Source organism: Asparagus officinalis, chromosome 2 (genome assembly GCF_001876935.1).
Source record: "Asparagus officinalis chromosome 2, Aspof.V1, whole genome shotgun sequence".
In the NCBI taxonomy this organism is placed as follows: Eukaryota; Viridiplantae; Streptophyta; class Magnoliopsida; order Asparagales; family Asparagaceae; genus Asparagus; species Asparagus officinalis.
Genome location: NC_033795.1, coordinates 21,193,687 through 21,220,330, shown reverse-complemented (window position 1 = coordinate 21,220,330; position 26,644 = coordinate 21,193,687). Strand labels below are relative to the sequence as shown.

Here is a 26,644-nt window from a genome sequence, read left to right as displayed (position 1 = left end):
ATCGGGTGGGATTAGGGATAAAAAGCAACGGAAATCTTAAAACAGCTAAAAGGAGTTTTAAGAAAAGCGTTGGATTTTTGGGTTTTGTATATGGGCAGCTCAAAAAAACACTCCACATCCCAAACATGTTCCATTGATTTTTTTAAAAAAAGAAACAGAAACCAAAGAAACACTTTGGTATCCAAACGCTCTCTATTAGTAATCTATGTTTTTTTTTGTGATTCTATTTCCTTTTGTTTTCTTTTTGTTCCATTTTCCTTTTTCCTCTTATTGAATTTTCTTCTTTATTTTTCTTGTTTTATTTTTCCTCTTATTCTAGTTTTCTTTTATTTACAAATAATTATACACTCATTATCTCTCCATATTTTCAATTCTAATTGTCCACACGCAACTTTTAAAAAAATAATTTTAGAATTATCTCTATACATCTTCCTCGAGGGATGGACATCTTTCTATATAATAATTTGATAGTTGTGCATTTGTAATTTTTTTTACCCCCTATCACAACAATTTCATTATCTATAATTAGTCGACCTGGCAAAAATGCACTTTATTTGTTAGTCTAAAGTGTAGACCCAAAGTTGAAGCCAAATTGGAATCAAAACAAAGAAGAAAAACAGCCAGACACAGATCCATGATCGACCGCGAATCTGCGGCGGTCGACCGCGAACGTGCACAGGAGCTCAGGAGGAGCTGGATCTGAAGGCGGTCGACCGTGGCGGTCGACCACACCAACCCTATAATCGATTTAAGTTTATGTCGTTTGATACGGTCGACCACGACTGATGTGCGGTCGATCACGATACTTACGCGGTCGACCACCACGGTCGACCGCGATACCTACGTGGTCGACCACACGGTCGATCGATGCTGTTTGACAGTTTCCTAAACTATTTAGGAACTTTGTTTAGGCTGAGTTTGATATAAACCCAATCATTTTATGGTTTGATAGAGCACGAAAAAAGAGAGTTTTGACTATAGAAAAGAGAGAGAATCTCAGAGAGATAAAACCCTAGTTTGAGAGTTTATAATTCTTCTTCAATCAATAAAGGAATTGTGTGGTGTGGCTCCCAAGGACGTAGGCACGTTGCCGAACATCGTTAAATCTATGTGTTCGTCTCCTTTATTATTCCTGAAAGTTTTTTATCTTTATTTGAGGTGAATTTTCCTACTTTTCCACTTTCAACACAAGGTTCGGAAGGGCAAGGATCCGATTTGATTGTTTCGAATTCCCCAACAACTGATATCAGAGCTTCGTTCAGCAATTTGTGTGAAAGCCATGGTAGAGAAAATCAAATCAAAGATCGAGAAGTTTGACGGTTCAGACTTCACCTACTGGAAGTCGCAGATGGAGGACTATTTGTACCAGAAGGACTTGTATCGCCCGTTGATGGGTAAAGAGAAGGGACAGAACAAAGAGGAGTCAGATGGTGATTGAGAGATACTGGATAGGAAGGCTTGATGGCAAATCCGGTTGTCGCTCGTCAAATCAGTAGCCCACAACATATTAAAGAAGAAGATGACGGTGGGGCTTATGGAAGCGCTCGCAATGATGTACGAGCAACCGTCGGCAGCAAACAAGGTGCATCTCGTCAAAACTCTTTTCAACCTCAAGATAGTAGAAGGATAATCCTTCACGATGCACCTCAGCGAGTTTAACATGATTATTGATCAACTCATCTCCGTAAAAATCATGTTTGATGACGAAGTGCAAGCCCCATTGATTCTATCGCAGTTGCCGGATAGTTGGGCAGGTTGTGTGACGGTAATCAACAATTCGACGGGGAAGGGGAAGTTGAAGCTGAGTGAGGTTGTTAGCATGATTCTATCCGAGAAGGTTAGAAAGGAAATCATCCGAATCAGAAGGTTCAGGTTTAGCCCTAAACATCGAACAGAGAGACAGAAGCCAGAAGAAAGGAAACCAAAATAGGAATCGGTCGAAATCAGTGAAGAAGAGGTCGAACTCAAAGGTTAGACTATTAAAGGGAAGTGATGGAAATATGGCCAGGAGGGTCATATGTCTTTAGTCTGCAAGAGTCCAAAGAAGGATGCGGGTGAGCAGGAGGCTCATATCATGCAGGCTGATGTGATCCTTGCTATGGATAGTGACTCGAATTCTTGGGTCATCGACTCAGGAGCCTCTTTCCACACCACTGCTAACAGGAAGCTATTTCAGAATTACGTAGCAGGGGACTTTGGGAAAGTATATTTAGGGAATAACGAGCCATGTAATATTGTTGTAAAGGGCGAAGTGCAGAATCAGATGAAGGGCTCTAAGTAGATCTTAAAGAATGTAAGACACGTGCCGAAGCTAAAGAGGAATCTTGTTTTAGTGTGACAGCTTGGAGCAGAAGGCTATGTTTCGACATTCACAAGGGATTCGTGGAGAATCTCCAAAGGTACGATGGTCGTTGCTCGAAGCAACAAACTAGGAACTCTCTACCTCACCTTATATGCGAGTAACACCCTCATGATTACAGCTGGCAAATAGAGTACAGATCTGTGACACAATAGGCTTGGGCACATGATCAAGAAGGGGATGAAGATCTTACATTCACAGGGAAAGCTAACCGGGATCAACGCTGTGGAAGTCGGGATTTGTGAAGATTGCATCTTTGGAAAGCAGAAGAGGGTTAGTTTCCAGAAAGGTGGAAGGCCACCTAAGGCTCAGAAGTTAGAGTTGATTCATATAGATGTATGGGGTCCAGCCAGTGTGTCTTCTTTTGGCGGTTCGAGATATTATGTCACCTTTATCGACGATCACTCGAGGAAGGTGCGGATCTACTTCATGAAGCACAAGTTAGAGGTGTTTAGAGTCTTCAAAAAGTGGAAGGCCATGGTGGAGAACGAGACAGATCTGAAGGTGAAGTGTCTGAGATAAGACAATGGTGGAGAATACGAGCTGGAGGAGTTTAAGAGGTTCTGTGCTGCGAATGGCATTCGTTTAGAGAGGACTACTCCAGGATGCCGTAACAGAATAGCATTACAGAGAGGATGAACAAGACCATGACGAAGCGTGCTAGGAGCATGCGATTACATGCAGGTCTGCCTAAGACATTTTGGGCGGATGCGGTGCATACAGCAGCTTTTTTTATTAATCACGGGTCATCAGTTCCAATAGATTTTGGGATTCCTAAGGAGGTTTGGAGTGAAAAGAAGATAAATCTCTCACACTTATGAGTATTTGGTTACGTGGCTTATGTTCATATCAGTGACCATGTCAGAGACAAGCTAGAAGCTAAGTCATAGAAGTGCACATTCATTAGATACAGTATTAATGAGTTCGGGTATCGTCTTTGGGATGAGAAAAACAGGAAGATCATCAGAAGCAGGGACGTGATATTCAATAAGGAGGTGATGTATAAGAACAGGGAAAATGCCAAGAATAGCCAAAGCAGTGGGAGCAACACTTCGGATGTAGGTGCATCCGGGTACATGAATATAGAGGAACTTCTAGATAGGTGTGATGATGTTTGTTCTGACCACAGAACGGAGGAGGCTCCGGGTGCAGAATAAACTACCCAGGGCGTGGAGCTTAGGAGGTCATCCAAGGTACCAAAACCAAATCTCAGATATCTTTCATCTCTTGACTACTTATTATTAATAGACAGCGGTGAGCCAGAGTGCTATGAAGAGGCAATGCAAGTGAGTGAGTCTCAGCAGTGGGAGCATGCAATACAAGAGAAGATGGATTCTCTACTCACTAATGAGACATGAGAGTTAGCCCAGCTACCTGCACAGAAGAAGGCCTTACATAACAAATGGGTCAACCGGGTCAAGCAAGAGAGTGATAGAAGTAAGAGATTCAAGACCAGATTAGTAGTAAAGGGGTTTCAACAACGGGAAGGAGTGGACTACACGGAGATATTTTCTCCTGTTGTGAAGCTCACAACCATTACAATGGTATTGAGTTTGGTATCTGCAGAAGATCTCTTTCTTGAGCAGTTAGATGTGAAAACTGTCTTTCTTCATGGTGACTTGGATAAAGAAATCTACATGAAGCAGCCTGTTGGTTTCATTGAAGAAGGAAAGGAAGAGATGGTTTGCAAGCTCAAGAAGAACTTATATGGTTTGAAACATGCTCGAGACAGTGGTACAAGAAGTTTGATAACTTCATGCAAAACAATAGCTACAGAAGATGCAATTCGGATCACTGTTGTTATTTTAAAAGGTTCGAGTCCAGCTTAATTATTTTGTTATTATATATTGATGATATGTTGGTAGCAAGATCGTGTTTAGAGGAGATAAATAGTTTGAAGAAGCAGCTAGCAAAGGAATTTGTAATGAAGGATCTGGGTGCGGCGAAGCAGATTTTAGGGTATGCAGATCAGTAAGAATAAAGCTGAAGGGACATTGAGATTTAGCCAAGCTGAAATCAGTTCCATTAGATTTTGGGATTCCAAAGGAGGTTTGGAGTGAAAAGAAGATAAATCTCTCACACTTGCGGGTATTTGGTTGCATGGCTTATGTTCATATCAGTGACCACATCAGGGACAAGCTAGAAGCTAAGTCACAAAAGTACACATTCATTGGATACGACATTAATGAGTTCGGGTATCGTCTTTGGGATGAGAAAAACAGGAAGATCATCAGAAGCAGGGACGTGATATTCAATAAGGAGGTGATGTATAAGAACAGGGAAAATGCCAAGAATAGCCAAAGCAGTGGGAGCAACACTTCGGATGTAGGTGCATCCGGGTACATGAATATAGAGGAACTTCTAGATAGGTGTGATGATGTTTGTTCTGACCACAGAACGGAGGAGGCTCCGGGTGCAGAATAAACTACCCAGGGCGTGGAGCTTAGGAGGTCATCCAAGGTACCAAAACCAAATCTCAGATATCTTTCATCTCTTGACTACTTATTATTAATAGACAGCGGTGAGCCAGAGTGCTATGAAGAGGCAATGCAAGTGAGTGAGTCTCAGCAGTGGGAGCATGCAATACAAGAGAAGATGGATTCTCTACTCACTAATGAGACATGAGAGTTAGCCCAGCTACCTGCACAGAAGAAGGCCTTACATAACAAATGGGTCAACCGGGTCAAGCAAGAGAGTGATAGAAGTAAGAGATTCAAGACCAGATTAGTAGTAAAGGGGTTTCAACAACGGGAAGGAGTGGACTACACGGAGATATTTTCTCCTGTTGTGAAGCTCACAACCATTACAATGGTATTGAGTTTGGTATCTGCAGAAGATCTCTTTCTTGAGCAGTTAGATGTGAAAACTGTCTTTCTTCATGGTGACTTGGATAAAGAAATCTACATGAAGCAGCCTGTTGGTTTCATTGAAGAAGGAAAGGAAGAGATGGTTTGCAAGCTCAAGAAGAACTTATATGGTTTGAAACATGCTCGAGACAGTGGTACAAGAAGTTTGATAACTTCATGCAAAACAATAGCTACAGAAGATGCAATTCGGATCACTGTTGTTATTTTAAAAGGTTCGAGTCCAGCTTAATTATTTTGTTATTATATATTGATGATATGTTGGTAGCAAGATCGTGTTTAGAGGAGATAAATAGTTTGAAGAAGCAGCTAGCAAAGGAATTTGTAATGAAGGATCTGGGTGCGGCGAAGCAGATTTTAGGGTATGCAGATCAGTAAGAATAAAGCTGAAGGGACATTGAGATTTAGCCAAGCTGAATATATCGAGAAGGTACTTCAGGGGTTTAATATGCAGAATGCTAAGGTTGTTAGCACGCCCCTTGGAAGTCAGTTCAGACTATCTGAAGAGAAATCGCCTAAGACAGATGCAGATAGAGAGCATATGAGCAGGGTGCCATATTCTTCGGCCATTAGGAGTCTCATGTACGCGATGGTTTGCATGAGGGCGGACATCACCCATGAAGTGAGAGTTGTGAGCATGTTTGCTAGCCATCCAGGGAAGCAGTATTGGGAGGCCGTAAGTGGATAATGCGGTACTTAAGGGGAACAACGAATAAACCACTACGTTTTAGGAGAAAGAAGTTGGTGTTGCAGGGATATGTGAATGTGGACTTCGCCGGTGACCATGATACGAGGCGAAGCACTACGGGGTATGTTTATACCTTAGCATCGATAGCAGTGAGCTGGGTCTCACGTCTGCAGAAGATTATGACTTTGTCTAAACCGAGGCTGAGTATGTTGCGGTGACCTAAGCAAGCAAGGAAATGATCTGGTTGAACGGGTTCTTAGAAGAGTTGGATTTGAAGCAAAGGAGAGGAGTTCTTTATTGTAATAGTCAGAGCGCTATACATCTTGCTAAGAATCCAGTATATCATGCCAGAACGAAGCACATCGACGTCTGTAGGTGTAAATTTTGATCTCCCGAAAACAGGGAACTTCGTTTGTATTGATAAGAAAGCTCATTACAAACTAATAATCAAATGTTTACAACAGAAGCAGAGGGAATGCCCTCTTTATTTTGTGTGGGTTCTTCGGTGGTGATAGGATGCCTCACTCGGTGCTCGTGCCGAGTCTGCTTCCCTTGGACGGTCCGATCGAAGTTGCTGCCGGAGCTTCAGTACACAGTAGAAACTCGGTTCGATGGAGTTTGGGTCTTCTAGTTCACCGGCGATCGGGGCTCAGAACTAGGAAGTGGCGCTGCAATGCAAAAGTGATGCAGAGAGCTTTTCGTCGACTCCGTTGGGAGTCGAGAGCCAGTGGTTCAGTTAACTGATTGAATTAATCAATTAACTATGTGTGAACCCCTTTCTTGTAGCCGGGCGAGGTTCTTAAATAGAGGAGAGATGGCGTGGCCCCTTCTTGAATCATGGGATGTGACCATACACTGTTGAGAGACATCTTGTCGCTCCTCTGTACTACGAACCGTCACTCGATGGGTTGTGCTTCACGTCCTGTCGCCTAGGAGTGGGAAGGTCCACCCTCGTATGTGAGACAGCGGCTGTCCATTACTCGAGTGGATTGGGCCAGCTCACTGTGCGTTGGCGGTTCTAGCTCTTGACTTGGACCGATGAGCTGAGTTGCATTTATGAACGCGCAGGTTGATCTGGCATCTGTCCGATCACTCGTACCGTGAGCAGTCATTCGACGGGCCTGGAGTACCGTGTCTTCTCTCTTCAGGTCGAGAGAGGTGGGAAATCGGGTTCCTGGTACTCGAGTGGGCTTGGACAGATCGCCGGGTGCTGGCGGATCCGGCTCTTGACTCAGACAGCGGAGGTGAGCTGCATTTATGAATGTTCAGGTCGACTCGACTCCTGCCCAATCCTTCGTACTGTGAGCGGCCGCTTGACGGTCTTAGGGTACTGTGCCCTCTCCCTTGATTTGTGGGATTTGACCACTGATGTAACGGTTCCTATACTCCAAGTGGGCAGTTGACAGTGAGCTGGCGAGTCTGCAGCTTGGGTCTACAGACGAGCTTGGGACTACAGGCAGACTTGGGTCTGCAGGCGAGCTTGCAGGCGAGCTGGGTCTGCAGGCGAGCTCAGGTGCGCAGGCAGACTTGGGTCTGCAGGCGAGCTTGTAGGCGAATTGGGTCTGCAGGCGAGCTCAGGTGCGCAGGCAGACTTGGGTCTGCAGGCGAGCTAGCAGGCGAACTGGGTTTGCAGGCGAGCTCAGGTGCGCAGGCAGACTTGGGTCTGCAGGCGGATTTGGGACTGCAGGCGAATTTGAGTTGCAGGCGAGCTCCTGAGCATGGATCGAAGAATAGGCCGTAACTTTCAAACCGTAAGTCGGAATTGGATGAATTATATATGATAATCGCCTATCTCGACGAGATGGGGCGATCCGAACCCAGCCAAAGGCTTCGGTTCGCTTCCTCCGTTTCGCCAAATTCCTTACGGTTTGGGAGATATCTGCGTTTTCCCCTTTTTATCAGTGTTTTTACCCCCTTTTGCTATTTCGGGCGAGATTTTAGCAGTTTTGTTCTGAACTTCTCTGATAAGGATTTAAAGGCAATTTTTATTACCTATAAAACCCCCTCCAAAGTTTTCAGACCTGAATCAGGCCGCATGGGGTCTGGAACACTTTGGATATGAAGACCTGTAAAGTGATCCCTGCTCAGATGGAGTGAGGAGCCCTCCAACGAGCTCGGCGAAGTTGATCTCTTCACTCACAGTTGATGATCGCCTTCTAGGATTTTGAGCAAACCCTCAGCTATCAACGGACTTGATTCGTCTTTACCAACTGCCGTTTGAGTTGGACTAGCCATGCTCTTGCCCTTAGCATGATAAGTTGTCGAGGAGTTTCTCTTAGGCTCAATGCTAAAATTTCTCCTCTATCCTTAGTCTTTCGAGGCATTTGGATTAAGAGAGTAGGGAGCCGTTTAACCTCGTATACCAGTCGGAGGGTAGGAGCAGTTTAGACTCATGCACCAGTCGGAGTATAAAGGGGCAGTTTAGACTCATGCACCAGTTGGAGTATAAAGGGACAGTTTAGACTCATGCACCAGTTAGAGTATAAGGGGGCAGCTTATCTTCTCTTAGGGCAAAGATGAAGACGAACCCTGATTTGTCTTCTCTTGGGGCAAAGACGAACCCTGAAATAGCAGCACATCGCATAGTAGGCCACTATCAAACAACAACGCCTTTTATGGAAAAGACGGTGCTGGGAGAATCAAATCGTTCAGGGACGTATGAGTATGACGACTGATCGGACAACGTCATTTGCGGGAATGACAGTGTCGGCTATCAGAGGTAATCGTTAACATGATAGGAATTGTCGCGATCGGAGCGACTTTGAGGACCTACCATCCTTTTGAAGAGGATTGGTAAGTTGATTTTGTCAGAGGTGACCGTTAACATGACAGTGGGGGTCCCGCCATCCTATTGAAGAGGATTGGCGGGGGATTGTGGCTTTGGTCCTAACTATCTGAAGGTTTGACCAAGTGGGAGTTTGATGCAGCCCATCTGAACTGCTGGTCTCGCCTGTTTTGAGCGGTTCGCCATAACCGGGAACCTGGCTCAAGAAGTGGAGCTCTCCTAAACTGTTAGGCTTGCCTGATTTGAGCGGTTCGCCGAAACTGGGAACCTGGCTCAAAGAGATGGAGCTCGCCTAAACTGTTAGGCTCGCCTGATTTGAGCGGTTCGCCCGTACTGGGAACCTGGCTCAAGAAGATGGAGCTCGCCTATACTGTTAGGCTCGCCTGATTTGAGCGGTTCGCTCGTACTAGGAACCTGGCTCAAGAAGATGGAGCTCGCCTAAACTGTTAGGCTTGCCTGATTTGAGCGGTTCGTCCGTACTGGGAACCTGGCTCAAGAAGATGGAGCTCGCCTAAACTGTTAGGCTAGCCTGATTTGAGCGGTTCGCCCGTACTGGGAACCTGGCTCAAGAAGTGAAAGTGTGGGGAATAGTTTAACCTCTTATACCAGTTGGAGAATCAGAAGAAGCAGTTTATACTCGTGTACTTGTCGGAGTGTAAGAGGGAACTATCAGAGGTGATTATTAACGTGATAGCTTCGTGGGCCCGCCGTCCTATTGAAGAGGACTAACGGGGGAAATTTGGAGGAGACTATCAGAGGTAATAGTTAACTTGATAGTTTTAAAAGATCCATCGTCAAGTTAAATGAGACTGATGGAGAAATGGCTATCAGAGGTAACAGTTAACTTGATAGTTTTGTGGGCCCGCCGTCCTATTGAAGAGGATCAATGGGGGAAAGCGTAGGATATGAGGAAATGGTCTCCACTACCAAGGCATCTTGGTCATCATCTCCTCGAAATTCATGCGGGTCTTCGTCACCCATATGCTTGAGCATGCTCTCGACTTGTTCTCCTTGGCGGAGTAAGTCTTTCCATGAACGAGCTTCAACAACGCCCATATTGGACAGAATGCTGATGGAGAGATTGTTCCGGCACATCTCGATGAGTGTGGCCTCGGAAACTCGATCGCGGGAATGCAGCGATCGGTTTCTGAATCTCTTGACAAAGTTGCTTACAGACTCTGTCTTCCTCTGCTTCACAGTTAGCAGGGTGGCCATAGATACTTCTGTGTCATCATCGAAGAATCTGGCCACGAAGAGCCTTTCCATGTCCTTCCAGCAGGTGATGGACCCGGGCTCCAATCTGCGAAACCATTCAAAAGCGACCCCCTTGAGGGTACCAATGAACAGTCGAGTCATAATGGGATCGTTTCCCACTATGTGTCCAGTTTGCGCCTGGAAGTAGTAGATGTGCTGGGTAGGAGTAGGAGAACCCTTGCCATTGAACTGCAGGAGGTCGAGCGGCTCGAACTTTACCGGGTAGGAGACCGCATCCCATTTAATTGGATACGGTCTGACAACCCCCAGCTTATTCACATGCTTCTGGAGCTTCAAGGCGTCGAGTTGACTTTGGAGATCGTCAAACCTCTTGTCTCTTGGGTTATGGCCTGAAGATGACGCTCCTCTAGATGACTCGGATGAGGAGTGAGAAGGAGTAGGCACCCGCTCTTTGTGCTTCAAGGATTTATGCGAAGCCCGCGAAGTCCTCTCTCTCTTCCTCTTCTTCTCGCTCAGGAGCTGCTCCAACATCTCCTTCAGGGAGTCGATGGTTGCTTGTTGCTCGTCGAGCCTCCTAGACATCTCCTCAGGGATGTCAGTCATGTGCACATTTGTGTGCTTGCCCTGAACTGAGCTTGAAGTCTCCGACATTGCCACTGCTGAGCAATCGTCGTCGTCGTCAGAGACGGACGTCAGACCCGTGCAGGCAAACGAGGTGGCCACCCCCATTTGGGCGTGAGCGTGTTGGCGAGGTTCATGCTGGCGAGGTTCGCCCGTCAGGCGAGATTGGCACAGTGTGCCTGCGCCTGTCTGGCGAGCTGTTGCTTCGCCTTTCTGGCGATCTTGGGCCGTCAGGCGAGCTTGGTGAAGTTCGCTTGTTTGACGAAGCCCTCTTAAACTGCAGAGTTCGCCAGGTGCCCTTGGTTCGCCAAAATTGAGCACCTTGCTCACAGAGTGGGGCTCGCCTAAACTGCTAAGCTCGCCCGATTTGAGCGGTTCGCCATGAGCGGTTCGCCATAAATGGAAACCTGGCTCAAGAAGTGGGGCTCGCCTAAACTGCTAGGCTCGCTCGATTTGAGCGGTTCGCCAAAACTGGGAACCTGGCTCAAGAAGTGGGGCTCTCCTAAACCGTTAGGCTCGCCTGATTTGAGCGGTTCGCCGAAACTGGGAACCTAGCTCAAAGAGATGGGCTCGCCTAAACTGCTAGGCTCGCCCGATTTGAGCGGTTCGCCAAAAATGGGAACCTGACTCAAGAGGTTGATTCCTCTCAAGCCTGAATAATAATTCAGGCTGTCGTGGAGGATGAGGGATTGTGCCTCGAGACGAGCGAGAGCTTTTCGTCGCCGCTGTTTGGATCTTTTTGAACGAGGAGCGTTCATGTCGACGGCGGAGGCGTAGTCTGCGTCGACACGAATGGTCGATTCCTTTTGCACAGGGGTCTGCGAGGATCATTCATCGACCCACTCAGCAGCCCCTAGAGCTGCATTCTCGAATCTCGTCTCGGCCTCAACTGGTTCGGGGGGAAAAGACCCCCCTGCCTCGGCTTGGGTAGATCCCTCAAGCTTGGTTGCCTCAGCCCCTTGGGGCTGGGCCACCCGCAGGACTCTGTAGTCCTCGCGAGATGTATTGCCGCCGGAAGAGGACGATCGTAAGTACCCCTCGAATTCGATCACAAGGGACTCAACAGTAGTCCCTGCAGCAACTTCGTCAGACTGCGCCACCACCAATTCATCTGAATGAACGGATTCTCCCACTGTGGTCGCCATCTTCTGTAGGTGTAAATTTTGATCTCCCGAAAATAGGGAACTTCGTTTGTATTGATAAGAAAGCTCATTACAAACTAATAATCAAATGTTTACAACAGAAGCAGAGGGAATGCCCTCTTTGTTTTGCGTGGGTTCTTCGGTGGCGATAGGATGCCTCGCTCGGTGCTCATGCCGAGTCTGCTTCCCTTGGACGGTCCGATCGAAGTTGCTGCCGGAGCTTCAGTACACAGTAGAAACTAGGTTCGATGGAGTTTGGGTCTTCTAGTTCACCGGCGATCGGGGCTCAGAACTAGGAAGTGGCGCTGCAATGCAAAAGTGATGCAGAGAGCTTGTCGTCGACTCCGTTGGGAGTCGAGAGCCAGTGGTTCAGTTAACTGATTAAATTAATTAATTAACTATGTGTGAACCCCTTTCCTGTAGCCGGGCGAGGTTCTTAAATAGAGGAGAGATGGCGTGGCCGCTCCTTGAATCATGAGATGTGACCATACACTGTTGAGAGACATCTTGTCGCTCCTCTGTACTACGAACCGTCACTCGATGGGTTGTGCTTCACGTCCTGTCGCCTAGGAGCGGGAAGGTCCATCCTCGTATGTGAGACAGCGGCCGTCCATTACTCGAGTGGATTGGGCCAGCTCACTGTGCGCTGGCGGTTCCAGCTCTTGACTTGGACCGATGAGCTGAGTTGCATTTATGAACGCACAGGTTGATCTGGCACCTGTCCGATCACTCGTACTGTGCGCGGCCATTCGGCGGGCCTGGAGTACTGTGCCTTCTCTTTTCAGGTCGAGAGAGGTGGGAAAGCGGGTTCCTGGTACTCGAGTGGGCTTGGACAGCTCGCCGGGTGCTGGCGGATCCGGCTCTTGACTCAGACAGCGGAGGTGAGCTGCATTTATGAATATTCAGGTCGACTCGACACCTGCCCAATCCTTCGTACTGTGAGCGGCCGCTTGACGGTCTTAGGGTACTGTGCCCTCTCCCTTGATTTGTGGGATTTGACCACTGATGTAACGGTTCCCATACTCCAAGTGGGCAGTTGACAGTGAGCTGGCGAGTCTGCAACTTGGGTCTGCAGACGAGCTTGGGACTGCAGGCAGACTTGGGTCTGCAGGCGAGCTTGCAAGCGAGCTGGGTCTGCAGGCGAGCTCAGGTGCGCAGGCAGACTTGGGTCAGTAGGCGAGCTTGTAGGCGAACTGGGTCTGCAGGCGAGCTCAGGTGCGCAGGCAGACTTGGGTCTGCAGGCGAGCTAGCAGGCGGTCTGCAGGCGAGCTCAGGTGCGCAGGCAGACTTGGGTCTGCAGGCGAGCTAGCAGGCGAACTAGGTCTGCAGGCGAGCTCAGGTGCGCAGGCAAACTTGGGTCTTGATCGTGCAGACGAAATTCGAGCTGCAGGCGAGCTCCTGAGCATGGATCGAAGAATAGGCCGTAACTTTCAAACCGTAAGTCGGAATTGGACGAATTATATATGAAAATCGCCTATCTCGACGAGATGGGGCCATCCGAACCTAGCCAAAGGCTTTGGTTCGCTTCCTCCGTTTCGCCAAATTCCTTACGGTTTGGAAGATATCTGCGTTTTCCCCTTTTTATCAATGTTTTTACCCCCTTTTGCTATTTCGGGTGAGATTTTAGCAGTTTTGTTCTGAACTTCTCTGATAAGGATTTAAAGGCAATTTTTATTGCCTACAACGTCAAATACTATTTTATACGCTCGCTAGTTGAAGACGGAAAGTTACATTTAATGAAGATTTTGGAGAGTCAAAATCCGGCGGACATGTTGACGAAGGCAGTCACCATAGAGAAACTGGAGTTGTGCGCAACTTCAGTTGGACTTCACGAGTAGAAGACGAAGGCGAAGCCACACTACGAGGATCGACAAGATCGCCTGGATATTGTTGATTGAAGAAAGAATTTTTTTTCCGGGGAGGAGAAGATACATGTGAAGAAGGGGAGATTTCGGGCGAACTCACTGAAGGCACTTTCGTCTCCAAGTGGGAGATTGTTAGTCGAAAGTATAGACCCAAAGTTGAAGCCAAGCTGGAATCAAAACGAGGAAGAAAAACAGCGAGATAGATCCATGGTCGACCGCGAGTCTACGGAGGTCGACTGAGAACGTGCATAGGAGCTCAGGAGGAGCTGGATCCGAAGGCGGTCGACCGTGGCGGTCGATCGCGCCAACCCTGTAATCGATTTAAGTCTCTGTCGTTTGATACGGTCGACCACAACTGGTGTGCGATTGACCGCAATACCTGCGCGGTCGACCGCCACTGTCGTCCGTGACGCTGTTTGACAGTTTACTAAACTGTTTAGGAATTTTGTTTGGGCTGAGTTTGATATAAATACCCAAACGTTTTAGGGTTTGATAGAGCATGAAAAAAGAGAGTTTTTGATTGTAGAAAAGAGAGAGAATCTCAGAGAGATAAAACCCTAGTTTTAGAGCTTGTAATTCTTCTTTAATCAATAAAGGAATTGTGTGGTGTGGCTCCCGAGGACGTAGGCACGTTGCCGAACCTCGTTAAATCTGTGTGTTCGTCTCCTTTATTATTCCTGCAAGTTTTTGATCTTTATTTGAGGTGAATTTTCCTATTTTCCTAATTTCAACACAAGGTACGGAAAGGCAAAGATCCGATTTGATTGTTTCGGATTCCCCAACATTATTGTGGTGAAATAATTACGGCGAGAATAGACTTCAGCCCATTAGCCATTACTTTCGTAATAGTCTTGTAAATCACATTACAGAGACTGATAGGTCTATAATTTGAAACAACCTAAGGATTGCAACATTTTTGAATCAAGGCAATACGTGTATTATTTATGGCCGGCTTCTTAATAGAATTCGAGGAAAAGAAAAATACCTTACCGCATTGCATACATCACTACCATGGCGACATGCCATCTAGACCGAAAGCCTTGTTTGTAAGCATCTCAAAAACTACTCTGAGAAGTCGTCCACCATTTTGCATAATTAAGAATTGATTTTATCTATCGAAAAATGTGCTTCTAATTTTGTTTTATCTGTAGTTTATTTCCATATCGAAATACTCTCACATCTTGTTGTATCATTTAATTTGCTAGAATCCGATGCTTCAATTTGCTATGATCCAGTTAGAGAATTCCAGAACCTATAAAATATTAGTTCAAATAAAGATGTGTTGGTTTACAAAGCTGAAAAAAGCAACAAAAATTAAACAATAAATTGTTAATAATTAATGTCTTTCTCATCTGCATGTGCTGATTCAAATAATTTATTCTAGCCCATTTTCAAAGGAAAAACAAAAAAGACTGCCCGCTTTAGAAAATGATGTGCCAAGATAGGGTGGAACATTTAGCCTAATATCAATCTTGATATCTACACATCACTTCTGATTATAGGTAGTCAGTATCATATATATTAGTGCACAAGACTAACTGATAGTCATTAATATCTGAATATATTCATAGCATTCATAGTGATGTATATGCACTAAATAAGCTGTGTTAATTGCTCTTATAGTTGATATATATATAATATTGATGTACGCATCGATATTGTTGTCAAACAAGATATGTGCATACTTTAGGTCCCTGTATGATATTTATCTCCCTATATATGTGATTTTTGAGAGGACCCCCTCTCCATAGGATTCTTCTTTTTCTTTTTGTTTCTTTGACATAACGTTTTAATTCATTCGACAAGCTTGGCTATATATATAAGCACACCTAATTAACATTGCTCATTCCACCATCACAAAGAAAACTAGTACAACACTAAGCCTAATTATGCTCCAAAACCTTAATGGCTTTTGCATGTTGTTATGTTCTTTTCCTTTTCCTCATTATTGCAAGATTATGTAATGCGACTGACTACAACATTCTGGATTTTGCAATGAAGAGGAAACATGAACTGTGGATGGCCGAGCATGGACGTGTTTACAAAGATGAGGTAGAAAAAGCAGCGAGATTTGAGATATTTAAGGATAATGTGAAATACATAGAAGAATTCAACAATGGTGGATTTTATAATTACACTCTAGGTGTAAATGAATTCGCTGATCTCACGCTTGAAGAGTTCACGGAAACTTTTATTAATGGAGTTAATGACTCATTCCGGTCTTCGGAATACAATACTATGATATCGATGGAGCCTCAAATTTCTTCTGTTCCTTCTAGTGTTGATTGGAGAGCTAAGGGTGCGGTTACCGCCGTCAAGCATCAAGGTTACAAATGCGGTAAGAAATGTTTCTAACAAGTTTTTTGTTATTCTCTTTACTCTTTTTATCGTTCTTTTCTTTTTTATTTTTTTTTGCCTAAATAGCATAAAGCCCCCATTAACCCCCCCCCCCTAACTTTCAAAATAGCAGAAAACCCCCTTAACTAATTAGGGGTTATCTAAAAACACTAACTTTAAGGGTTTATCAGAAAATCTCTCCTTACAACATTAGTCGCAATTTTCATTAGCAAAAATACTCTTTTGTCTAGTTTTACCTGCCCAAGAGCGCATAAGCATGAATAGCATTCACTCAAGTTCTAACAAGAAAAGCCGCCTACACATGTCGAAAATACAGGATCTTGTTGGGCATTTGCCACAGCTGCAGCAGTCGAAAGCCTTCACAAAATCAAGAACGGCATACTCTACGAGCTATCGCGACAACAACTCGTGGACTGTTCAAAGACAAACTTGGGGTGTGGCGGAGGATGGCCCCGCGAATCCTACACTTACATAAAGGACAATGGCGGCCTCACGACCGCAGCAAATTACCCGTACAACGGACTCGATAACCCTTGTGACGTGATCAAGGCAAAACAAACCGTAGTAAACATTAGCGGTTTCGAATATGTGACCTCAACCGAGGCAGCGCTGATGGAAGCAGTTGCAAAACAACCTGTGACCGTGTATATCGATGCCAATTCAAAAAAATTTCAGTTTTACAAGTCAGGTGTGTACAAAGGACCGTGTACAAATAGTCTGAACCATGTTGTGGTTGTGGTTGGTTACGGACGGGTGCATCATTCTAGCAAGTATTGGATAGTGAGGAACTCATGGGGGACTTCATGGGGTGAACGTGGGTATGTGAGGCTGGAGAAGGATGCTGGTTTGCCTAAGGGATTATGTGGTGTTGCTGCGATCCCAACTTATCCAATTATGTGAAGCTTTATGCTGTCGTGTCTCTCTCTCTCTCTCTCTCTCTCCCTCCCTCTCTCTCTCTATATATATATGATGGCATGTTAAGGTTTGCTCTTGTATGTCTATGTATATTTTATGTTTGATTATGTACTTGGTACTGGTGTGATATTGTGTTTGGTATTGCATATAAATAAATGGAGTTTGTCATTAGCTAATGGACTGGTGTGATTTTTTTGTTGAGAAAAATTGATATCGAGATCAAAGCAAGAGCGTGATAGCAATTGCAAAAACACAGATTTCATAAGGTAGAGACCATTAATAGAGAGATTAATATTTTTAGGCTCAATCATCTATTGTTTACTCTTGACGTCACCGCTGTGAAAAGCTTACAAAAAGATGACTTATTTTCGGATTCAGATCCTCTTAACTACTAAAAAGTAGTGGAGAAATCACTACTTTATATATATATATATATATATATATATATATATATATTGATTGAGTAGTGGAATATTGTGATTTGTTTTGTTGAGTGTCAAAAAAATTAATAACAAAAATAAAGAATGTGTCTTTGAGATATGATAAGTGTTATCTTTGGAATTGATTACAATTATCCAACCCATACATTAAATAACCAATTATATGTATGAAAAATGATGATTCTGTCCACTACTTTTTGATGGTGTAGAGAATCTAAATCCCCCTACTCTTGGGATCTTGACACAAAAAAGATGACTTATTAATCATAGATTTTTTTGGGTTTCATTGAGATGCCAGCCGCTCAAGTTTTCAATAATACTATATCACTCACTCAAATCTTTAAAATTGCTCATAAGTCTCCGAATTTTTGGGTGTCGTGAAATTTGGTCCCTCACTGACCAAAATGCCCACGACTAATGTTTTTTGAACAAATGATTTTGAGGGGAGGACATAAGTTGAGGGTATTTTGGTCATTGAGGGACCAAATCGCAAGACCCCTAGGATTTGAGGGACTCAGGAACAATGTCAAAGATTTAAGGGACTAAAATGGAATTATTAAAGATTCTAGAGACTCTAACCAAATAACTATAGTGACTTATTAACCAAATTAGAGCCTTTACATAATAAGCCGAAAATATGATGGGCTTCTAAAGGGCTAGTACTTATAAAAAAAGTTGAGGCCCAGAATCCACTGTTAGCCACTTCTCGTCAAGAGAGAGAAACAAACAGTTCTTTTATTGCTGCGAGCGCCGCGAAAAGATCGAAGACTAAGGCTATGTTTGGTTTCAGAGAAAGGGAGAGGAAAGAAAAGGAAAGAGAAAGAAAAAAAGAAAGAAAAAGAAAAAGAAAAGAAAATGATATTCTTTTTATTATTTTGTTAGAAAGAATATTGTAATGAAAGTTAGAAGAAAATTTATATGAAAATCATTTTCTCTTGTTTGGTTACCTTTCTGAGAAAATGAGGAAGAAAATTATCATAACATAATTTTAATTCATATTTTTTGAATTAGATTTATATTTTAAACAATTTACAAAAAATAATTAAATTAAATTGTGATTCTACCAAATTTTCAAAAAATATATAAGTTACCGAATATGTTTGCACAATATTAACTCAACAAAATTGAGTCAAATTTATGATGATTCTAATTTACTTATAATCTTACATGGTTCTGGACTTGCTAGTTATTCATAGGGCTGAGCATGGTTCGGTCCAAACCGAAAAAACCGACCGAACCGACCCGACCCGAACCGACCCGAAAAAATCGGTTTTATGAGTAGGACGGTTCGGGTCGGTTTGAAAACTTTTCAACCCGAACCGACCGAATATAGTACAATACTACCCATTCTGATCTCAAACCTTACCCGACTCATCACCAAAGAGTCAAAGACTCAAACTCTAAACTCATTTTCTGGATCATTATGGGTTGAAAACAATATCATTATATCAGTATTTAATGCTTTATAATCTCCTACTTTGTTGATATTTTTTTCTTTAACACAGTTTGTTGTTTGATAAGAAGTTTGATGAAGTTAGAACCGAACAAACCGAACCGAACCGCACCAAACCGACTTGCAACAGTTCGGTTCGGTTTTGAATTATAGGCGGTTCGGTTCGGTTGTTCAAATTTTGGTAAAAACCGAACTGAACCGACCATTGCACACCCCTAGTTATTCATAACCTCAGGTGAAGAATGATGATTCCGAATAAGGTCTAGAAAATGATGCAGTTCAAGCATATTATTCAAAATCAGAATCATTTATATCATGGGAAGTAACAAGTTAATAAACATGTATTTAAAAAAATTAGCAATTTCCTAACACAAAAACTTGAGTGATCATCAACATCAAGTTTGTAAATAATAAGCAGAAGCACAACCACAATTCCACTAATTAGAGAACAACATTAATTCTCATACATAATATTTACAGAAAGAAAGGTGAATGAAAGAACCCAAACAAATCTAAAGTAAATGTCTTGATACTCCTAATAAATAGATTAATCCATTTATAGTTACAAATTCTATTACAATCAATTTTATATAGAAAATATTTACTAACAAAGTCTATTACAATCAATTTCATATAGAAAATCTTAAACAAAGAAAGAGAGATAAATCTGTTGAAGTCCTTGATTTTTAACTTTAGTGAGCCATCAAAATATTAATCTCACATCCTTCATCCATTGAAATTAATTCAAAAAAATTCAAATAAGTACAATATAAACATCAAAAACAATAAAGTCTTAACATTCTTTTAGAAGAAAAATGAAACTATCACTTGTCGTGTCATGGTTCTTTTCTTAAGATTAATCATCAGAAATGATGAAAGTGGATTGTAGACAGCCAATACATCAGAAATTAATTTGCATTCACATAAAAAGTCTCATAGTGAGAGTAGTATTTTCCGAACAATTATGAAATCCTAGGGCTTATTCATTTTGCTTTTCCATGAAAATACACATGGATATAGGAACAGATACTGCAACAACCAACGGTTACAACTTCAAGCAAGAAATTCCAATGGAGATGAACAATACAGGAGGCATGATTAGTATTCCACTACCAAATATTGAGAAGAAAATTCTTTCAACCTCTCCCGTTACACAAACAGAGTTTATTACCATAATTATAGCTCTACATGATATATGTCACTCCTCCATGGCTAGAGCCAGCAGCATCAGCAATATTAAAGAAAGACATGCATTCAATAGTTTCGATGAGAGGGCAATTGCATAGAGAAGGGATAATATACAGTCTTATGTAATTCCCCACTTCCATCAGAAATGGTAAGATGAAACAAAGTCCAGAACTCATTTAATTAAAAAAAAAGGAAGACACAAAACAAACATAATCTCTCAATAAACGAGAACAAAGCAATAAGGTGAAAATATTAGGCTGTTATATTAGGCAAAGGAAAGTTACTGAATTTAAGTTAAGACTTCATGTTTGTGAATTTTGTTATGAAAGGCAGGCTGTTATATTAGGTAGTTACTGAATTTAAGTTAAGACTTCATGTTTGTGAATTTTGTTATGAAAGGCAGGCTGTTATATTAGGTAAAGGAATGTTAAACAGTTTTTTTTCATGTTTGTGAATTTTGTTATGAAAGGCAGGCTGTTATATTAGGTAAAGGAATGTTAAACAGTTTTTTTTGTCATTATATCTTAAACTTATGAACTAGGTGGTAAAATGCAGACATATAATTAGAGTGTAAAATAGATTACCTCCTAATACTGATACCAAAAGATTGAGCGATGCCCATCTGAGCTTTATCTCCAACCACCTTTTCTTCCGATGAATTGGTAACCCAATGAAGTTCCTTCCTCGAGCTACATCCTCAGTAAGATATTCGTAGGCTACAAGTTGTGCATCCTCACTACGCCCATCAACTTTTAAAAGCTCCACAAATATCTTCACTTCTGTGTAAAATTGAGGACCGGTCTTCCAAATTGCAAAAGCCCATCAAGCTCTTCACCCAAGTTGCTAGAGACACCATGCTTTCTTTTATATATCACCATTGAAGATGTTCTCGATGCAGAACGGGCTTTGGGATCTTGTTCTTTACCTTTTGAAGGGCGAATGCATTCTATGTCATTCTCTTGAACAGTTTTACTATCATCTTCTTGATTAGTATTGATAGAACTTGATTCATCTCTTTTATTTTCTATGCAAGCTCGTCTTTTTTTGACAGTTTCAAAAGCTAAACCAGCGGCCCTATCTTTTCCATAAATGATTTGCAAGTTTTGAAAACATGGTTCATGTTTGTAACAAAATTGTTTTGCTCTAGGATATGCCTATTAATAAAGAATCAACTTTCACCATTGGTGCTGGAAAAATAAGCAACTTTGAAACTTAACAAATAAAGTAAGGCAAACACGTGGACTTTAATGTATATAGTTTAAGGATATTTTCGTTGAGTTCAATCATGTGGACTTGTCAATACTCTTATCTGGTCTTTGCAATATACAACTCACTAAAGAGTGAAAGAGGTTGGAAATAGGCATGGAAATCTGATTTCACTGGTACAAAATGAGGCATCGTAGACAGAATTTTCTGTTTAGGACAGTTATATTTCCGTCTACATAGATTATCTCAGATAGATTCCGTCTAGGATGTTTGTCTAATTAGTTGTCGTCTAGGATATAGTATCCTAGATGGATTTTTTATCTGGGAAACATCCTAGATGGAATATCCCAGACGAAAAAAATTCTCGTCTAGAAAACATCCTAGATGGACATCGTAGATGGAAATATTTTTCGTCTAGGATATTATCCTAGAAGGAAATCCGTCTGGGATGTATCCCAGATGAAAAAACGTCTGAGATAGCATCCAAGATGGAAAAGCCATCTGGGATGCAGCTCAGACGGAAAAGCCATCTGGGATATCATCGCAGATGGTTTTTTGTCTGGGATGCAACCAAAACGGCTTTTCTGCCTGGGATGCTTTGGTCATCCTAGACGAAAATTCCATCTGGGATAGTATCCTAGACGGATCATCTCTGTACAATTTTTGCAATTTCTTTTCTTGAATTCCCTATAATTACATAAACCTGTAAATTCAATAATAATCCACATCCAATCAAATATGCAAATCCAGCTTTCAAATCAACAATCCAAAATCCAAATATCGGTCTAAATCACATACCATATTACTTAAATTAGTCCGATACAAGCCAACCAATATATACAAACGAATAAACTATGCTCAAAACAATTTATAATCATTCACGCATACCACTTTACAGTATAAACACATCAAACACATGTTTTTTTATACATATCATGTCTCTCTCTCTCTCTCTCTCTCTTACATATAAAATTATACATCCAATACATAATCAACTCACAAGGAATCATTGTCGATACAGCTGATAATATCAACACGTAGAGAGTCATCCAACCTGTTTAACAAAGATAAGTTTCTTTTTTTTAGTTAAGAGTAGATTGTAATGTAATACAAGTGGGTTTTGAGGGGGGAAAGTAGTAATTGACAAATTAGCCATAAAAATTAAAAAGAAGAATCATCTCAAGTTTTTTTCTTTTTTTTCCCTGAAGATGATATGACAATGAATCCTTGTTTATATGCATCATATTAAGTTGCATAGTGCATAATTTATTTTTTTCCTCTGAAGTGATGGTAACTTGCAAGTATATTGTATTTTAATGAACATTTTGTCAAGATGGGTTGCTTTAATTCCCTAAGGATCTCTTAAACATCTTCGTGCTACCATTATATTACACGATTTGAGGGTTGGGTTATTTGTATGTGCAGGCTTCATGTAGGATTTGAGCGGTCAATGCTATGAAATTGAGCTTGGGTTGTGTTGTTGTTGTAATAATATGTATAATATGCAAAGGTTCAAATGCAAGTACTATGTTAGCTATTCTTCACTTAATAGACCAATCCTCCTTTCTTATGATGCACTTGTTTCTGGTTGAGAAATGTGCATATCGAGGGAAATTTGATTGGATAATTTTGATGTATGTCAATATTTTCAGACATTTAAACCACAAGGAAATAGTTACTAAAACTTAATATAATCAACATCCAGATCGACGAACCATCTGTGGTTACTATGAATGGAAGCTATTTCAAAATCCTGGGTAAGACTTCTTACATAAGACCTTAGATTCAATATAGTATATTTCTTTAACGGAAGATAATTTATGATGGTTTTTGAATTTTATTCACTTTAAATATATATAGTTTTAATAATATTGAAAGTTGGAGGTCTACCAGATGGTGGAGTTCAAGACGGCATGTCAGTAACAATTGAGTCGAATAAAGTAATTAGCAAACTAATTAAATTGTAAAATATATTTCATATGCATTTGTACGCAACAAAAAATTATTTGTTTCGAGTTAATACATATTGTTACTCTGCAGGAACTTGAAAAAGAATGCTTGCAACTGTGCGTAGAGTAGAAAATAGCATATGATAACATCTTTGGTCCAAGCAAGAAATCTAAAAGTTGGGATGTCGGCCTGCTATATCTAACGCTGTTTGCTTTCGCCTGCTAGTTGTTGTATTTGTTTGCACATTTGACTCGGGGTCTCTATCTCTAACTAAAATTGGGATGTCAGCCTGAATCTCTGAATCAGTCGTATCAAGCATGACATTCTGAGGGTAGGAGAAGTTTTGCCAAATATCATCAGATGAACCAATTGGTTCATTGCCCTCATCGCTATCATTGTTTTTATTAGGAAGGACAATAGATCTTGGCTCCTTATATAACACAACCCAATCGGTGGAAACCTTTGGGTCTTTCACATAGAAGTAGTAGTCCGTCTGTTCTGCGAATATGAACTTCTCATCTAGATATATCTCTTTGTTGAGATTGACAAGTGTAAACCTATAATGATCCTTTCGCGGTTTGGCAGAACTCCGTCGAACCTTAAACATGATGTAATTACGCTGAGTTTTTTGCCATATCCGTAAATTATATCTACAATATCTTCCAACTGGCCATAATATAATATATTAGCTTCAACCGGGTTCTGATCTCTTATGCTAGAAAAACATTCCTGAGCAAAACAACCCATGACCCCGCTATTTTGTGTTACCCTCTTATCACCGGTCGCCATTGTTTTAAACTTATCCCCATTAATGATGTGTTCACCATATCGTCTCACTTGATAATAAGGACATTGTGTGTGAACTAAAACTTCTTCAGATATTAAGGTACCAACGAGAAGGTCTTTATCAATCTAAACCAAACATAAATCGAAAATAGTGATCTTCGAGTTTGCTTAAAAATTAAAAAATGAAAGTTACAATACTTTTGCTACACTACTTACATCAGTTCTGAACCAATCGGGAAAATCTTTGATGTGTTTTTTCTGAATATCATATGCTGCACTCGTACATGATATTTCATTCTTAAGCTTCTACAGATATTACCTATTTATACAACAATGAGATTGTATTGGTATTTATGAATGTAAATAATTCATGTGTAATCCTATTCACAAATTTATTATATATTACCTTTGATAATCTCTAAAAATTTTAAGATTATTCAATACATATGTATGGACCTGCTCCAACTCAGATCTTGGATATTTTACGAGTTTCTTCATCTTAGTTAGGGTCTGGTCAACTGTTACACGATTGCACATAAGGTTATGCAAATGTTGGCCCAGCTCCTTGCCGAAAAAGGCCAAAGACCTGAATCTTCCCGAAGAACCACATCAAAGGGAAAGCAAAAATCGACTGAACATTCGGATCGTGAAACTCACAACTTGGAATCCTCCTCTGAAAACGAGAAGGAGACAGAAAGAGAACTGCATCCGCAGTCTGCTAAAGTGGACGAACTGGAGGCTCGCCTCAATGCAATCGCTAACAGAAGCGAGCTCCACAAAGAAGGGGTCGTGCGGCCTTATCCCGCTGAGTGGGACACAGCCCCTTACCCACCTAAGTTTAAGGCACCTACCTTGCAACCGTTCGATGGTACCGGATCACCGAATCAGCACATCTACTACTTCAAGTCACAGACTGGAGACGTGGTAGCGAACAACGCCATTCTGACCCGGCTATTCATCGGTACCCTCAAGGGTGTCGCCTTTGAGTGGTTTATGAAGCTGCCTGTTGGATCTATTCAGAAATGGGTGGATTTGGAAAGGCTATTCTTAGCCAGGTTCTTTGAGGACGATACGGAGGTCTCGGTCCCGACTCTTCTAGCCACTAAACAAAGGAAAGGAGAGTCCATCAAGGCATATGTTGAGAGATTTCGCAGCATGGCACTGCGATGCCCGTCAGATATGACTCAATCAACTTTGGTTAAAACTTGCAGGTACAATTTGCAGACCCAACTCCTCGCTTAGATGGGGGTGGCGGAATGTCGCTCCTGGAGATAGCTGGTTTCGCAGGGAGAACAAGCTGAAGAAATAGTTGCTCGCGTTAAGGCTGAAGAAGTCGTACAACCCAAACCGCAACAGCAACACAACCAGCACAATGCCCAGCGGTCTAAAGGAAAGGAGACTTTGGCGGCTGATGCCAATACGTGAGTATCACCACCCACTAAGCAAGGCAAGGCACCAAATCAGCAAAGAGCACCCAAGCAATATTAGTTCAAGGAAGAGCATGTGGACACCTTGTTCCAACTACTTCGGAAGAACAACAAGTTACAACTTCCCAAAATCAGGAAACCAGATGAGGCATGAAAAGTCGATGATCCTAATTATTGCCGTTATCACAGGTTCCTGGGCCACCCTACAAGAAAATATTATGTCTTCAAAGACATTTTACAAAACCTGGTAAATGCAAACGTACTCACCCTGAAGCTCGAGCAGAAGACCATGTTCACCAACTTAATAGCGGTCCAATTTGGTGACTTCCCGCCGGTAGCAACTGCAAATAACGTCATTCCCGTCTACAAGGGAGAGATGCATATGAAAAACACTAACTTGTACAGTCAAAAGGACAGGGGGTTGATACCCCTTACTACCCTAAAAGGGAAGATCATGTGGGTACATCCCGACCTGGTGGGAGACCAACAGTGGACGAACACCTCGTCCAAGAAGAAAGACGGAAAGGCTAAGTCTTCTAATACGATTAGGCTCTCCGTTACTGAGAGCGACGACTACCTCAAACCTCTTACTGATTCAGAGGAAGAAAGGATTGCCCTGGCGGCATACCCAGGAGACAACCCTGGAACGCGGTCAGGAAAGGCTTACTTGAGAGACTACAACTAAAATGTTCAAGAAGCTGAAGAACGGCCCCAAGACGCTGGGGGTTCTGTACCAAAGAAGCTGGTAGATAAAGGAAAGCAAAAGGAGTTCCGGTTCAACAAAAATCTTCACCAGGAACTTGGGGAGTCGAGCACTCCCTTCCAATTCAATGTCATAGCGCAGTTAGCCAACATACCGGCCAGGATTACTCTATATGAGCTCCTAAGGTTGTCCAAAACAACCAAGGAAGCTCTAATTGAAGCATTAAAGAATACGGAGAGCTTCATTACACAAGTCGCTCCAATCCCTGAAGCTTCTGAATACCAACCTTGTCTGCAATGTCTGCAAGCGGCGAGAAGTCTACCCTGCATATCGTTTACTCAAGAGGATATGCAGGTCAAGCACAAGCATGACAAACCACTGTACTACACGGGATATATCGGATCTTCTAAAATCAGTCGTGTCCAAGTTGACCCGGGCTCAGCGCTCAGCATCATGCCCTACAAGGTCATGCAGGTCTTAGGGATTCCTATGCATCGGCTGAACACCACTCAGACTACCATCTTTGGGTTCAACGCTAACAACACTCGGCCCCTGGGAAAGATCAAGCTCAGGTGTCAAATTAGAGATCTCAAATCTGAAGTGACCTGTTATATCATAAACGCGGACACGTCTTACAATCTATTATTGGGATGACCATGGATTCACTCAAACCGCATTG

At 42.3% G+C, this 26,644-nt stretch overlaps 1 protein-coding gene and 1 long non-coding RNA gene across 2 annotated transcripts in view; one reads left to right on the top strand and one right to left on the bottom strand.

Moving 5' to 3' along the window:
* Nucleotides 15,405-16,967, top strand: LOC109829451 (ervatamin-B-like). Its single transcript, XM_020396569.1, has 2 exons — nucleotides 15,405-15,877; nucleotides 16,214-16,967. Exons 1-2 carry the CDS (start codon nucleotides 15,445-15,447, stop codon nucleotides 16,795-16,797), a joined length of 1,017 nt encoding a protein of 338 aa, XP_020252158.1. The 5' UTR covers nucleotides 15,405-15,444; the 3' UTR covers nucleotides 16,798-16,967.
* Nucleotides 21,914-26,644, bottom strand: part of LOC109830487 — a 31,483-nt gene continuing 26,752 nt past the window's right edge. The window contains exon 3 of the long non-coding RNA XR_002244309.1: nucleotides 21,914-22,153. This is a non-coding gene — a long non-coding RNA (uncharacterized LOC109830487). The remainder of the gene's footprint in view (nucleotides 22,154-26,644) is intronic.

Coding starts and splice junctions, on each gene's coding strand:
- LOC109829451 (XM_020396569.1), top strand. CDS start 15,445: ATGGCTTTTGCATGTTGTTATGTTCTTTTCCTTTTCCTCATTATTGCA. Junction 15,878..16,213: donor GCATCAAGGTTACAAATGCG/GTAAGAAATGTT, acceptor TCGAAAATACAG/GATCTTGTTGGGCATTTGCC.